The 14,274-nt window shown below is 37.0% G+C and overlaps 2 protein-coding genes across 5 annotated transcripts in view; one reads left to right on the forward strand and one right to left on the reverse strand.

Annotated features, from left to right (window-relative positions):
• Window positions 1–1,592: 1,592 nt before the first annotated feature.
• Window positions 1,593–6,808, reverse strand: LOC113818370 (uncharacterized). 3 transcript variants are annotated; one of them, XM_027370578.2, is made up of 6 exons: window positions 6,600–6,808; window positions 6,065–6,281; window positions 5,462–5,547; window positions 4,655–4,775; window positions 3,582–4,119; window positions 1,593–3,290 (listed from the first exon to the last, which is right to left on the reverse strand). In XM_027370578.2, exons 3-5 carry the CDS (start codon window positions 5,543–5,545, stop codon window positions 3,629–3,631), a joined length of 696 nt encoding a protein of 231 aa, XP_027226379.2. In that variant the 5' UTR covers window positions 5,546–5,547; window positions 6,065–6,281; window positions 6,600–6,808; the 3' UTR covers window positions 1,593–3,290; window positions 3,582–3,628. The 3 variants fall into 3 exon arrangements, with proteins under 3 accessions (XP_027226379.2, XP_069988411.1, XP_027226378.2); XM_070132310.1 differs by having other exon boundaries at window positions 6,541–6,616; XM_027370577.2 differs by lacking the exon at window positions 6,600–6,808 and adding an exon at window positions 6,396–6,593.
• A 3,499-nt stretch (window positions 6,809–10,307) lies between these two features.
• The window catches only part of LOC113818368 (uncharacterized), a 4,173-nt gene continuing 206 nt past the window's right edge, over window positions 10,308–14,274 (forward strand). The window contains exons 1-5 of one of the 2 annotated variants that reach the window (XM_027370576.2): window positions 10,308–10,326; window positions 10,639–10,779; window positions 11,336–11,418; window positions 12,721–12,841; window positions 13,140–14,274. The exon at window positions 13,140–14,274 is cut by the window's right edge and continues 206 nt beyond it. In XM_027370576.2, coding sequence (XP_027226377.2) covers window position 10,779; window positions 11,336–11,418; window positions 12,721–12,841; window positions 13,140–13,684 — 750 coding nt within the window. In that variant the 5' untranslated portion in view covers window positions 10,308–10,326; window positions 10,639–10,778 and the 3' untranslated portion in view covers window positions 13,685–14,274. The other variant, XM_027370573.2, reaches the window with a different exon arrangement.

Below are 14,274 nucleotides of genomic sequence, written 5' to 3' on the forward strand. Positions count from 1 at the left end.
GGCCTTCGTGTATAATTGCTTCCATATTTAGGCAGAAGATATGTGATTCTTGTTCATTTATTTTTCTCTTTACAATATGATCTTTATTAAACACATTATATAACATGTATACGTTTCCTGTGACAAATTGTTCTTATTATGCTATCTTTTTTCTGGCCTTTTGGTATCATCATCCTCCTTTGCTCACTTGCTAAACCGGTATGCTAATATTTCAGCCTCTGAACATGATGTGACCCTCCCTGCTACTGAATATTGACATCTCACTGTGAATCCTTTATAACTTTCGCTACTCTGGCACATGTTGACCTCAGCGGATATTGTAGTGTTTCATGTGTTGAATATAGCTCGAGGGCGAGACTTTTGCGTGGCCGAGCGATGTAAACAATACCATTCCATACATCTGTCCCTGGCTGAAATAAGGCTGTATAGCAAAGATTTACACACACTCCCAGTGGGCACTCCTCCCCATAAAACTTTTCTCTCCTTACTCGAGTATGAGTAGATGGGTAATCTCTATGAAAGATAGCTAGCGATTGTGTAGCTCAGTTGGTATGCGTGTCTGTCGCAGTCATCATCATCATGGAGCTAACGCCGACGGGGGCGCATAGCCGCATCCACCCTTTGCTTGTACCTACGAGGGTCCCTCATGGCAAGCCGCCAGGCAGGGACTCGGCCCATCTCAAGCTCCTCACGACAGGTTTGATCGATCTGCCCAAGCCATGACTTCCTGGGTCGTCCCACAGGCCTCCTTCACCCAAGGCTGTCTCGAACAGAAACAACCTGGTGGGCGGGATCATCCTGAGGGAAGCGAGCCAGGTGGGCCATATATCCTGAGTTGGCAATCGCGGTTTGTGCAGACAATAGGTTCTGTGCCAGTCTCACGGTGCAACCGTTGGTTTGACACGTGGTCCCGCCAACAGTACCCCATGATCCGGCCCAAGGACCTATTACAAAAGGCATCAAGACGTGACTCCAAGGCGCAGGATAATTTCCAGGTTTCACCACCGTATAGCAAAACGCATTATCAGGGCCTTTAAGACTCGTAGCTTGGTCCTTCTGCACAGGTACCGACATCTCCAAATACTCCTATCGAGAGAGTTCATGAGTTCATAATATGTGTATGTTGGAATAATATAAGCCTTTTTGGTATCTAACACCTGTTGGTATGTCAGGAATTTATGATTTGATATTCATGCTTAATTAATGATTTCTTGTATCTGTCTCTTTTACTAAATAGTAAGATTTGCAATCAAGTAGAGGTGATGTGATTGAATTACATTTTTCATAATTGTTTTTATGATTTTTAAAATTGTTCATGCAAGTTATTGTTTGTTCCCTGTGTCTATTTTCCTATTGCTGATTTTTAATGTTTATGCTTATTCTTCATATGTCTAATACTTATTCATAATATATTCTTTATTTACGTATTTGCTAACTGGCTTCATTGATTATTTTATCGCTGATTTCTATTCTTCCTTGCTGATTCTCTTTATTGTATTTACTTTATCACTTATCCAATGTAATACTTTCTTAATGTTTTTTGTCTTGTTTGATTAGGCGTCGGTATGTAGGGACAGAAAAAAATAAATATATATAATATTCATTTATTTGTCTTAAAATAATGCTAGATAACACACGAAAATAAATCAGATTTATTGAGCTACGGTAGATGTTCATAATACTTATAGAATCATAAGTATGTTTACTTAACTCATCCACATAAATCCTGTGTAAAATACAGGATTACTACAAATATTCATGACAATGGGCTCGACGAGAGAATATACCATTAATTAGTATATAAAATAATTAACATGCAAGCTCACATACGCGCACGCACATGAGGTAAGTACCATATTGTTTAATAAATTTTGTGCCATGGATTATATATTTTTATATCGTGTTAGACTGCTTCACATTCTAACTGATTTTTCTTTGTATTTCATGAATGGTATATTCAGATATTTCTAAACAGTTAACAACGTTTCTTCCTCTCATAGTAGTAACTAAGTAAGAAGGGAAATGGAAAGAGGATAAAGTGGATAAAAGATAACTAAGGATAAAAGGGAAAGGTAGCTAAGAGAGGGAGAGGAGGAATAGGAGGGAAATTGAATGGGTTTAAAGGGAAAGGAGAGAAATAAGAGTGGTAACTAAGAGAGAAAAGGAATAGGAGGGAAATTGAATGGGTTTAAAGGGAAAGGAGAGAAATAAGAGTGGTAACTAAGAGAGAAGAGGAATAAGAGGGAAATTGAATGGGTTTAAAGGGAAAGGAGAGAAATAAGAGTGGTAACTAAGAGAGAAGAGGAATAGGAGGGAAATTGAATGGGTTTAAAGGGAAAGGAGAGAAATAAGAGTGGTAACTAAGAGAGAAGAGGAATAGGAGGGATACTGAATGGGTTTAAAGGGAAAGGAGAGAAATAAGAGTGGTAACTAAGAGAGAAGAGGAATAAGAGGGAAATTGAATGGGTTTAAAGGGAAAGGAGAGAAATAAGAGTGGTAACTAAGAAAGAGGAATAGGAGGGATACTGAATGGGTTTAAAGGGAAAGGAGAGAAATAAGAGTGGTAACTAAGAGAGAAGAGGAATAAGAGGGAAACTGAATGGGTTTAAAGGGAAAGGAGAGAAATAAGAGTGGTAAGAGAGAAGAGGAATAGGAGGGAAACTGAATGGGTTTAAAGTGAAAGGAGAGAAATAAGAGTGGTAACTAAGAGAGAAGAGGAATAGGAGGGAAATTGAATGGGTTTAAAGGGAAAGGAGAGAAATAAGAGTGGTAACTAAGAGAGAAGAGGAATAGGAGGGAAATTGAATGGGTTTAAAGGGAAAGGAGAGAAATAAGAGTGGTAACTAAGAGAGAAGAGGAATAGGAGGGAAATTGAATGGGTTTAAAGGGAAAGGAGAGAAATAAGAGTGGTAAGAGAAGAGGAATAAAAGGGAAATTGAATGGGTTTAAAGGGAAAGGAGAGAAATAAGAGTGGTAACTAAGAGAGAAGAGGAATAAGAGGGAAATTGAATGGGTTTAAAGGGAAAGGAGAGAAATAAGAGTGGTAACTAAGAGAGAAGAGGAATAGGAGGGAAACTGAATGGGTTTAAAGGGAAAGGAGAAAAATAAAGGGTAATTAAGAGAGGTATTCCCTGCGGATAGGAGGACGTAAAGAGAATTCTTCTAACGTGCGTCACCGCGTCTTGTAGAAGGGGACTACACGGACCCCTACCAGTCCGCACTGAGCCAGCGTACTAGGACATGGCCCTTTCCCTGCCTCTGATGCACACCATGGCGCAGATTGGGGACGGCTGAAAAAATAAGAGATTCAGGGGCTAAAGAAAATTGATTAGAACTAAGGCCAAAGAATGCGTTACCGTATCCACTGAACTTATAGGACAAATGATGAAGATCACCTAAGGGAACTCTTGGTATTACAGGGGCCTCGGGAGAAGGAGAAAGCCAGAATCTTACCCAGGGCCATTTAAAATTGTTTAATCTCGTAATTATATACTTAGCCAAGGGTAGGATCATCAAAAATTATTTCATCTCAATTAAGATATTAAAATGCATAACCGTTAGGCAGGTTAGAAGAACCTTACTTTCATTCAGCTCCATAAAAAAATAAAATAAAAAAATCACGATGTCTTCATTTTTCATAAGGAGGAGGAGCGTAGGGAGGTGGAGGATCCAGTTCGGGGGCGCTAGCAATTGGCGTCCCTGCTGTTGGACCTTCGGCAGGAATGTGTCCTGAGGGATGTATCTGTTCGTATGAAGGCGGTGGCTCTTCCTCAGGGGCCCTTGGGAGGGATTCAATTGCCGTTGGGTAAGGGTTATAAGGGTTGTAGGAGGCCGAAGAGGAGGCTCCTGTAGGTGGCGTCTGCCTCGGAGAGCCTGAGGGATAGAAGTCTTTCCTGCCAGGGTACGAGTTGTTGCCTCCAGCTGTCAGGGAATTTAAAAGTGTGTATGTGTGAGTGGCTGGACGGGACTCTGGAGCCCTGTTCGGGGCCTGGGGTGGAGACGCTGGACGCCCGGCTGGTATTTCACCGGAGGTCTGTTGGTTCTCTTCCTGTGATTCTTGAATTCCACCTGTACATTTGCATATTTTGTAACAGACGAGGACAAAGACGGCATTTACAGCTGTAAAAAGAAAGAAAAAATCTTTTACAAAAATACACTGATATTTTTTCTCAAGTGAAAAAAAATTCAAAGGAAATATATGCAAACACACACACACACAATATATATATATATATTATATATATATATATATATATATATATATATATATATATATATACATATATATACACACCCATTTAATTATTATATGTATATATGTATATATATATATATTTACAATATATATATATATATATATATATATATATATATATATATGTATGTATATATACACATTTAATGTGATATAATATAAATATATATATATATATATATATATATATATATGTGTGTGTGTGTGTGTGTGTGTGTGTGTGTGTGTGTGTGTGTGTGTGTGTGTGTGTGTGTGTGTGTGTGTGTGTGTGTGTGTGTGTGTGTGTGTGTGTGTGTGTGTGTGTGTGTGTGTGTGTGTGTGTGTGTGTGTGTGTGTGTGCGTGTGTGTCTGTGGATACAGTCACACGTATATATGAATAGCAAAGCACAGTCCACATACCTACAGCTATCAACATATCCAGAGCTCCTTCTGACACTCCACGCGGGGATGCCACGATCATTATGACAAAAAAAACAGCAATCATTATCATCATTACTGTCACCTGCGCCGCCTTTTTACCCTGTAAATGCCAGTGGGAAGTAGTGACATTAACTACGATAGAGTAGTAGTTCTTGTGAACGATTTAGGAAAGGATGTACTCTCAAAGTGTTAGTTTTAGATTGATGTATGAAAAGTTTATTGGATTTGGAAAACGTTGATAGGAAATGTATCGCTGTAAGATATGATAAATGACATGCAGTAGACAAAAGCAAATTTATGAACACGAGTAAATGTGACAAAAAATGGAATGTATACTTAAAGCTTTATTTTAGACGGGTTTAAAAGCAGTTACCGAAAAAAAACGACATACGTACAAGAGAAATGCATATCATAGAATTAATTCTATGTGGCACATCAAATAAAAGGAATTTCGTGCATGAAAGGGTGAATGTGAATGCTGTTATTTACTACGAGGTTGGCTTTGAAATTAATATATCTAGATGGGAAATGTGATGACACAAAGCAAGACCGTAATTTAAATAGTTCTAAACTCTCCTTTTTTTCCCATTGTGGGCTTTTTTTTTAACGAAAACCCGAGAGCTTTTATTACAGATTACATCTTCGCTATGACGTGAATGTGACGAATTGCTTAATACATTTTTCTTCTCAATCAATTCCTTTAATTATACAGTTGGCGAAAACTACCAATAATGAAATGAAACGAGTGAAAAGCCTTCAGTGAAATAACAAACAATCAATTCTTACCGTACAACTACCGTCTGATTGCTCTTGGGCTCTTTGCGCAGTCTGCCGTGGACCGGAAACTGTGCTGGGGTAATCCTGGCTCATTGCTGCAAGAGAGCACTGAAGTTATGGTAACAGTGTAGCCAGTTGTATGTAGTATATTAGAGGACAAACATCAGAGTATTTCTTTAATGTTTTTAGTTATCATTAGACACAGTGTAGCCAGTTGTATGTAGTATATTAGAGGACAAACATCAGAGTATTTCTTTAATGTTTTTAGTTATCATTAGACACAGTGTAGTCAGTTGTATGTAGTATATTAGAGGACAAACATCAATTTCCTTTTTTTTTTTTTTTTTTTTTTTTAGTTATCATTAGGCCTTTATGCTATTCTATAGAGAGTATTTTATTAAATTTTAATTGATTAAGAGTAATTGTGTAATTTTCAAGTTTTGTTCGGATTACTTTGAAACTGATATATGAAGAAGTACGGCGTAGTTCCCATGGTCATTCATCCATGTACACTGAGTATACTTTTTATTGACAAATAGATATAATAAAAGATATTGTTATATCATCCCTACACATCACAAGAAATATCTCAAAAAAGCATTCTGCACTTACTCCTGTTGCTCGTATCCTGCAATCAGTTCAGTTCAATTAGATTTCCGAAGTCTAGCTTGCCCGGGCCTATAAGCAACGATATATGGCCCGGCCTATGACGTCATAATATTCTATATACAGTCTCAGTTGCCATGTACTCTTTCTCTCACGTGCGTACCAGAGGCATGAGAGTTAGTAAGCATTCACCTTGATTTGCTTCCTCTCCTTCAAATCCATCCTGTAATATAGTATTGATTATATGAAATAAGAGAATAATAAAGGATGAGAATAACGAATTATAAAATGGAGCAGTTACGATAGCTATAGTCTTGTTAGCCATACGATATCTGACCCTGTTTCTTCCCCCTCTGTATGGACGTGTATGGGTGTTCCTTTCCTCTAAAACCTCGGAAATGCTGAACAATTTTTTTTTCTGTGTGTTCTCCACGGGATTCACTTCATCACCACCATAACACTTAGAAGAAAAGAACATATGCCTGAAGTAGGTATGTTTGTAGTTTCTATCCATCAGTCACTCCACGAGTCTCTCTCTCACCTCTATCTACTCGCACTGGCGCCTTGTGGCAGGTTTCGTTTGCCAAGAGCTTCGTAAAATATCAAAATATCTGTGAACAGTCCCTTATTCGCGCTGTATTCGCTATAATGTATGTTAAAATAACTTGATGGATATCAGGCCATTCATAGTGCAATGGCTGTGTTAGAGGTAGAGTGGAGATTTATCCTTTTAAGTGAATGGTAGACAGGATTCGCTGCCAGACGTACGACTCATGAAAATGTGGGAAATGGCGTTGGACTCGCGAGACAGTACGAGTTCTTCCAAGTTATATTGATTTCTGTGGTATTGATTCTTGGTACATATCAAAGGTCAATATCACAGGAATCGGTTCAATAGCATTATGTTTAAAATGATATCATGATAAAGCGAGCCTACACACGCATTTGAGTATGTGTGTGTGTGTGTATGTGTGTGTGTGTGTGTGTGTGTGTGTGTGTGTGTGTGTGTGTGTGTGTGTGTGTGTGTGTGTGTGTGACAAAAGCTGGAGGAAGACACAGAGTATATATATATATATATATATATATATATATATATATATATATATATATATATATATATATATGTACTCACACACACACACACGCACTCACACACACACACACACACACAAACACACACACACACACACACACACACACACACATACACACACACACACACACACACACACACACACACACACACATATATATATATATATATATATATATATATATATATATGTGTGTGTGTGTGTGTGTGTGTGTGTGTGTGTGTACTCACACACACACACACACACACACTCACACTCACTCGCACACACAATGTATATATATATATATATATATATATATATATATATATATATATATATATATATATATAAGCAGATATAGACAGATCTATATCTAGGAAATAAGATACATTCATCCACTTCCGTAATTCCGTTATCTCTCTGTGCCCCCATCCCCCCTCTCTCCCTCTCCTTCTGCCTCTCTCTCTCTCCCTCTCTCTCTCTCTCTCTCTCTCTCTCTCTCTCTCTCTCTCTCTCTCTCTCTCTCGCTCTCTCTCTTTCTCTCTCTCATTCTCTCTCCCTCTCTCTGACTCTCTCTCTCTCTCTCTCTCCTTTCTCTCCTTTCTCTCTCTCCCTTCTCTCTCTCTTTCTTTCTCTCTCTCTCTCTCTCTCTCTCTCTCTCTCTCTCTCTCTCTCTCTCTCTCTCTCTCTCTCCTTCTCTCTCCTCTACGCTCCAGCTTTATATACTTTTTTGGCTTACATTTTTTATCAATATTATTATATTCATGATCATTATCATTAATATTTTTCATTATCATTATCACTATACACATTATTATTATCACTATCATTATCACTATCATTATTATAATCATTATCATTATCATTATTATTATTCTGACGATTTTAATCATTATCATTAATCATTTCATAAAGCCCAGAGCGTAAAAGTATTTCTGCATCGACTGCCATTCGTGCAGACGTAAATACGTTCAATGTCAATACTTTTACCAAACATTTTTATATATTGTCCGACCAAACATATCTAAAAATACAAGTAAACCAGTAAATAAAAAGATTATATATACTCATCTATCTGTCTATCTATATCTATATCTATCTATCTATCTATTATCTACTTATCTATCTATCTCTCTCTTTATATATATGAATACACATATATATATAGTTATAATATATATGTATATACATACATACATACATGCTTTTATATATATATATGTGTATATATATATACACATACATTTATATATATATACATATATATATATATATATATATATATATATATATATATATATATATATATATATATATAATGTATATGTGTATATATACATACATATATGTATGCATATGCATTCATATCTATCTATCTTTGTATCTATCTATCTATCTATCTATCTATCTATCTATTTATCTATCTATATATATATATATATATATATATATATATATATGTATATATATATATATACATATTTGAATACAATATATATACATACATACATATTTGATAACAATGTTTATGTATATATCACTAGCGTAGCACCTAGTAGTTAATAATAGCCCGGGCCTACACTATTACGCAAAATATGATAATTATCAAAGGACTAAAAACATGAGGATATTTGAAAGTTTAGCTTTTTAATAACTTCACATTTACTTTTCGTAGAAGAATCATTCGCAACGCAGGAAATCACATCCTTAAAATAGAGGAAGAAAGAAAAAAAAACGCTGTAAAAACACCATTAATAATACAATCGACGAAAGAACAGAATAAGTCAGCACCATCAAAGACAGGTCGACGGAAAGACATTCATCTCCTGCCACGGACTGACGAGGAATGACGAAGGTCACGGGTCTCGCGGCGGACTGTCTGTCAGCTGCTGCTGCGGGAGGGGCTTCGAGGGGGGGTGGGGGGGTGGGGAGGGTGGCGGGGGTTCGTGCGTATTATTGGAACTCCCGGGATTTTCAAATTTCGTTTTCGACTTCTTTCCCGGGTTGCCCAGCCTGTCCTTGCAACGATGAAATTTTTATATTGTTCTAGGTTTTGATTTCCTCGGGGGAGTCAATTTCCATGCTTCATACCTCCATCTCTGACAGCTACCCTCCTGCAGTGAGTTCCTCCTCGAACGAAATCAGGTGACTACGCTGCTACGACTTCCGATACTCCGGCGCCTGAAAGCAGCACCTGTCTCGAGGGGAGCTGTCGCGTGAGAAGAGACCACTCATCCGACAGCGAGAGAGAAGGCAGACAGACGAAGAAGACACACGTGGTCTGAGGGCGCCACCACCACGCTCTCGACCCCCAAAGACACTGGGGTCTCTTGGGGGTCTCGCTTCTACCTTCCTTAATAAAACCACAAGAAAAAACCCTTTTAATTACAACCTCCAAGATCTGGTAGCATCTGGTGCTCACAACCTCTAAAGCGTTAAGTTCGTCGCCATCATCAATGCATGAATATATGCACACACACACACGCATAAGTATATACTTAAATCATATATATACTTAATATGGAGAGGATTGTTCTCTTTAATGGTAAGGTGTTATGTATGTGTGTCTTTTTTTTTCGCACATACATGCGCACACACATGTATATATTTACATTTATACACATATGTGTAAATATATCATATACATGTATGCATGTATACATGTAAGAAATATGCATAAATGCATATATATGTAGTATGTACTAACTATATATATATATATATATATATATATATATATATATATATATATATATATATATATATATATATATATATATATATATCTGTGTGTGTACTGTAGTGTGTGTGAAAGCTCGTTCAAGTGCGTATTTTTTAATCGAACATTCATTTCTAAAACTTTTAAGCTATCAAGATAATGAAATATAAGATATAATGATACTGGATACACCACAAAAGTCAACACCACACAGATCAATAAAACACTCTTTCCCACATTTTCATTTAGTCGTGCGTCTGGCAGCGAAGACTGTATGTGACTTAACTATAGGCTGAAACTCACCTCTATCTCTATTAAACCCATCGTCATATAAATGGCCTAATATCTATCATGTCATTTTAACAGACATGACAACAAATACTGTGCGAATAGGTGATTGTTTACAGATATCTCGATTTTTTATTAACCACAAGACACGAAGCCACAAGGCGCCAGTGCGAGTAGACAGAGCGGTGAGGAGAGCTAGTGAAGTGACTAGTGAATAGGATCTATAAATAGTCAACGTTCAGACATATTTTCCTCTATTCTAGATGTTATGATGGTGATGAAGTGAATTGTGTGGAGAAGGCTTGAAAAGATCCGTTTGTTCAGCCTTTGCTAGTTTGTAGAGAAAATGAACATTCATACACTTTCGTACACAGAAGGAGGGAGGGTCAGATATTTTATGGATGTCTGGAAGAATGTAGCTTTCGAAACAGCTATATTTTCGCAATCCTCCTGCAATTATTATTCTCTTATTTCGTGTAATCAGTGCTCTATTACAGGGTGGATCTGAACAAGGAAAATACAGGAAGGGCAAATGCGAACTAACTCTCATGCCTCTGGTACGCACATGGGTAAATGAGTACATGGCAACTGAGGCTGTAAATATAAAAGTGTGACGTCACAGTATACGAGCAACAGGAGTAAGTGTAGAATGCTTAATGTCATATCTGGAGTGTTTCCTTCGAAATATATGCCAATATCTTTGTTTATTATTATTATTGTTGTTATTGTTGTTGTTGTTGTTGTTATATATGAATACATATATTATTTTTTTGACTGAAAAAATATATACAGTGTACAGTGATGAATGGCCAAAGAATTTACCCCTAAATGCTTTATACATTAGTTTCAAAATAAACGAAGCTACACTCGAGTATAACTCATTTAATATCACAAATCAATTAATATGAAAGCAAATACTCTCTCATCCATAGTTAGGCACATATTAAAAAAATCTTTACATATGAACCGAACAAAGAATATAAAAAAACTACACGAGTATCTCATTTACTATCACAAATCAATTAATATAAAAGCAAATACTCTCTCATCCATAGTTTGGCACATATGGAAAAAATCTTCACATATGAGCCGAAAAAAAGACCATGAATAACAACAATGAAATTATGGAAATGCGCCAATTCCTCCTATATTATAATTCGCTGTACTGTATTGACACCAAATCCTCTGTTGCAGTGATGAGCCAGAATTGCACAGCGCCCGCTCCAGGGCAGACCGTGCAAATTGTGCCACAGCAATTATCAAGCGGTGGCTTTTCGGTGAGAAGTGATTATTTGTTATTTAATTGGGGATTAGTCACTCATTTAGTTAATTGTTTGTATTTTTTGTTATTTCAATAATTGAAGGAATTCATTGTCAAGGAAAGAGTATCCAGTAATTAGTCACAATCACGTCATGAATAAGATGTAATCTGTAATAAAATAGGGTGTCATGTAAAAGAAATAAAGATGAGTTTATGATTATTTCAACTGCAGTCTTGTTTTGTGTCCATTATCGCCTTTCCAATCTGGATATCTTCATTTCAAGCCATTGTGTATAATAGCATTCACATTCATTCTTATATTCATGAATTTACTTTTATTTGTTATGCCACATAGTTTTATTTTTTATTATTAGTCAACTATAGTCTTGTTTTGTGTCCATTATCGCCTTTCCAATCTGAATATCTTCATTTCAAGCCATACTTCTTGTGTATAATAGCATTCACATTCATTGTTACATTCATGAATTTACCTTTATTTCCTATGCCACATAGTTTTATTTTTTTTATTATTATTCAACTATAGTCTTGTTTTGTGTTCATTATCGCCTTTCCAATCTGGATATCTTCATTGCAAGCCACTGTGTATAATAGCATTCACATTCATTGTTACATTCATGAATTTACCTTTATTTGTTATGCCACATAGTAAAATGGATTCATAGAATGGATTGTTAGCGATGCATTTTTCCTTTAAATATATTAGTTATCGTTACGGGATTTTGAAAATAAGGTCCAAAGGATTAATTCCTTTTTTTCTATCACATTTATTCGTGTTCATGAAATTCCTCCTGTCTCTTAAGTATGGCACACAATATAAATGTTATTGATACATTTCCTTTATACTTTATAGATTAACAACCAGCTCTTGATATGTAAATCTAAAACCAAGACTTTCAGAGTACGTTTCCTAGTTTAATTCACAATAACTTGATATGACCAATTTTATTACTTCTTGTTGTTAAGTATGACACACAATATAAATGTTATTGATACATTTCCTATCCACTTTACAAATTAACAACCAGCTCTTGATATGTAAATCTAGAACCAAGACTTTCAGAGTTCATCGTTTCCTAGTTTAATTCACAATAACTCGCTGTGACCAATTTTACTACTTCTTGTTGTTAAGTATGACACAGAATATAAATGCTGGTGATACATTTCCTATCTACTTTGCAAATTAACAACCAGCTCTTGATATGTAAATCTAGAACCAAGACTTTCAGAGTACACAGTTTCCTAGTTTAATTCACAATAACTCGCTGTGACCAATTTTACTATTTGTTGACATTCACAGGGCGGGAAGGTAAAGCTGGTGTCAGTCATGTTGTCGATCATTTTTGCTATTATTCTCATAATAAGCTTGACATCTTCGGATATGCTGGCACACGGCGTCCTTGGCCTGTTCATAGTTGCAGGTATGTGGACTGTGCTTTGTTATATATATATATATATATATATATATATATATATATATATATATATATATATGTGTGTGTGTGTGTGTGTGTGTGTGTGTGTGTGTGTGTGTGTGTGTGTGTGTATGTGTTTGTGTGTGTGTGTGTTTGTGTGTGTGTGTGTGTGTATTATATATACGTATACATATGTACAGACACACACACATGCGTGTGTTTGTATGCATTTCCTTTCATTTGTTTACCTGATAAAAAAAAAATGTGTATTTATGTAAAGGAAATCCTTTCTTTCCATTTCCAGCTGTGGTTGGCGTCGTTCTCTTCGCCGGCTACAGAATCTGCAGACATTCAGGAGGAACCCCGGGCCGCGTCATCCAAAGCAGCCCCCTGCAAATAGTCCCTCAACAGAACACTGGTGTATTTCAGTACCCTGGTAATACCCCAACGGCGTATCAGTTGTCTCCACCGCAGGCCCAAAACATGGCCCCAGGTTCTCTGTCAGCCACTTACACGTACACACCTTTAAATTCCTCGACGGCTGGAGGCAACAACTCGTACCCTGGAAGGAAAGACTTTTATCGCTCGGGCTCTCCGAGGCAGACGCCACCTGCAGGAGCGTCTTCGTCGGCTTCCCCAGCCCCTTACCCGGCTGCAAGCGCTCCCTCCCCGAGGTCGGAGTACCAGCCACCGCCTGCGTTTGCGCCTGGGTTCAGCTCCACGCCGTACGCCCAGGCACCTCCCTATGGACACCTACCTGGCGCAGGTCCAACAACGGGGGTGCCCTTTGCTAGCGCCCCCGAATTCGATCCTCCACCTCCCTATGCTCCTCCCCCGTACGAAAAATAAAGCCATCAATGATGTCTTTAGGAAGCAGAGTTGAAACCTGCTTCTTAACTTATATATTATGATATTTTAAATGAAGTAATTGCAGAGTTGAAACCTGCTTCTTATCTGTTATATATTATGATATTTTAAATGTCTTGAAGTAATTTTTTTATAACCATATTCACGTCCAAATGTATAAACACGAGATTACACGCTTTTAAATGCTCCGGGGCAGATTCTGGTTACCCCTTTCTCAGGGCCCTGTAATATATTAAGTCAATTTAGGCGATCGTTTCTCGTACAAGTAATACGATAACAAGCCCAAAATTATCTTATACTTTGGCCTCAGTTCTAATCAGTTTTCTTTAACCTCTGAATATACCAATCAGCTAATATAATGAACAATCATGGCAGAAAGCATTCACATGGTTACAATGTGGAACAGTCAAACACGATATGAAAATAATAATACTTTAAGAAAGTTATTACAAAGTCTATGGCACAAAACTTCTCAAACAGTGTGGTACTTACATGATGTGCGTATGTGTATGTGTGCTTGAGTGTTAATTACTCTCCATACTAATTGATGGTATATTCTCTCATCAATTTTG

This window comes from Penaeus vannamei, chromosome 17, assembly GCF_042767895.1.
Source record: "Penaeus vannamei isolate JL-2024 chromosome 17, ASM4276789v1, whole genome shotgun sequence".
Lineage (NCBI taxonomy): Eukaryota > Metazoa > Arthropoda > Malacostraca > Decapoda > Penaeidae > Penaeus > Penaeus vannamei.

Coding starts and splice junctions, on each gene's coding strand:
- LOC113818370 (XM_027370578.2), bottom strand. CDS start 5,545: ATGAGCCAGGATTACCCCAGCACAGTTTCCGGTCCACGGCAGACTGCG. Junction 4,776..5,461: donor AATCAGACGGTAGTTGTACG/GTAAGAATTGAT, acceptor TGGCATTTACAG/GGTAAAAAGGCGGCGCAGGT. Junction 4,120..4,654: donor GGATATGTTGATAGCTGTAG/GTATGTGGACTG, acceptor TTCTTTTTACAG/CTGTAAATGCCGTCTTTGTC.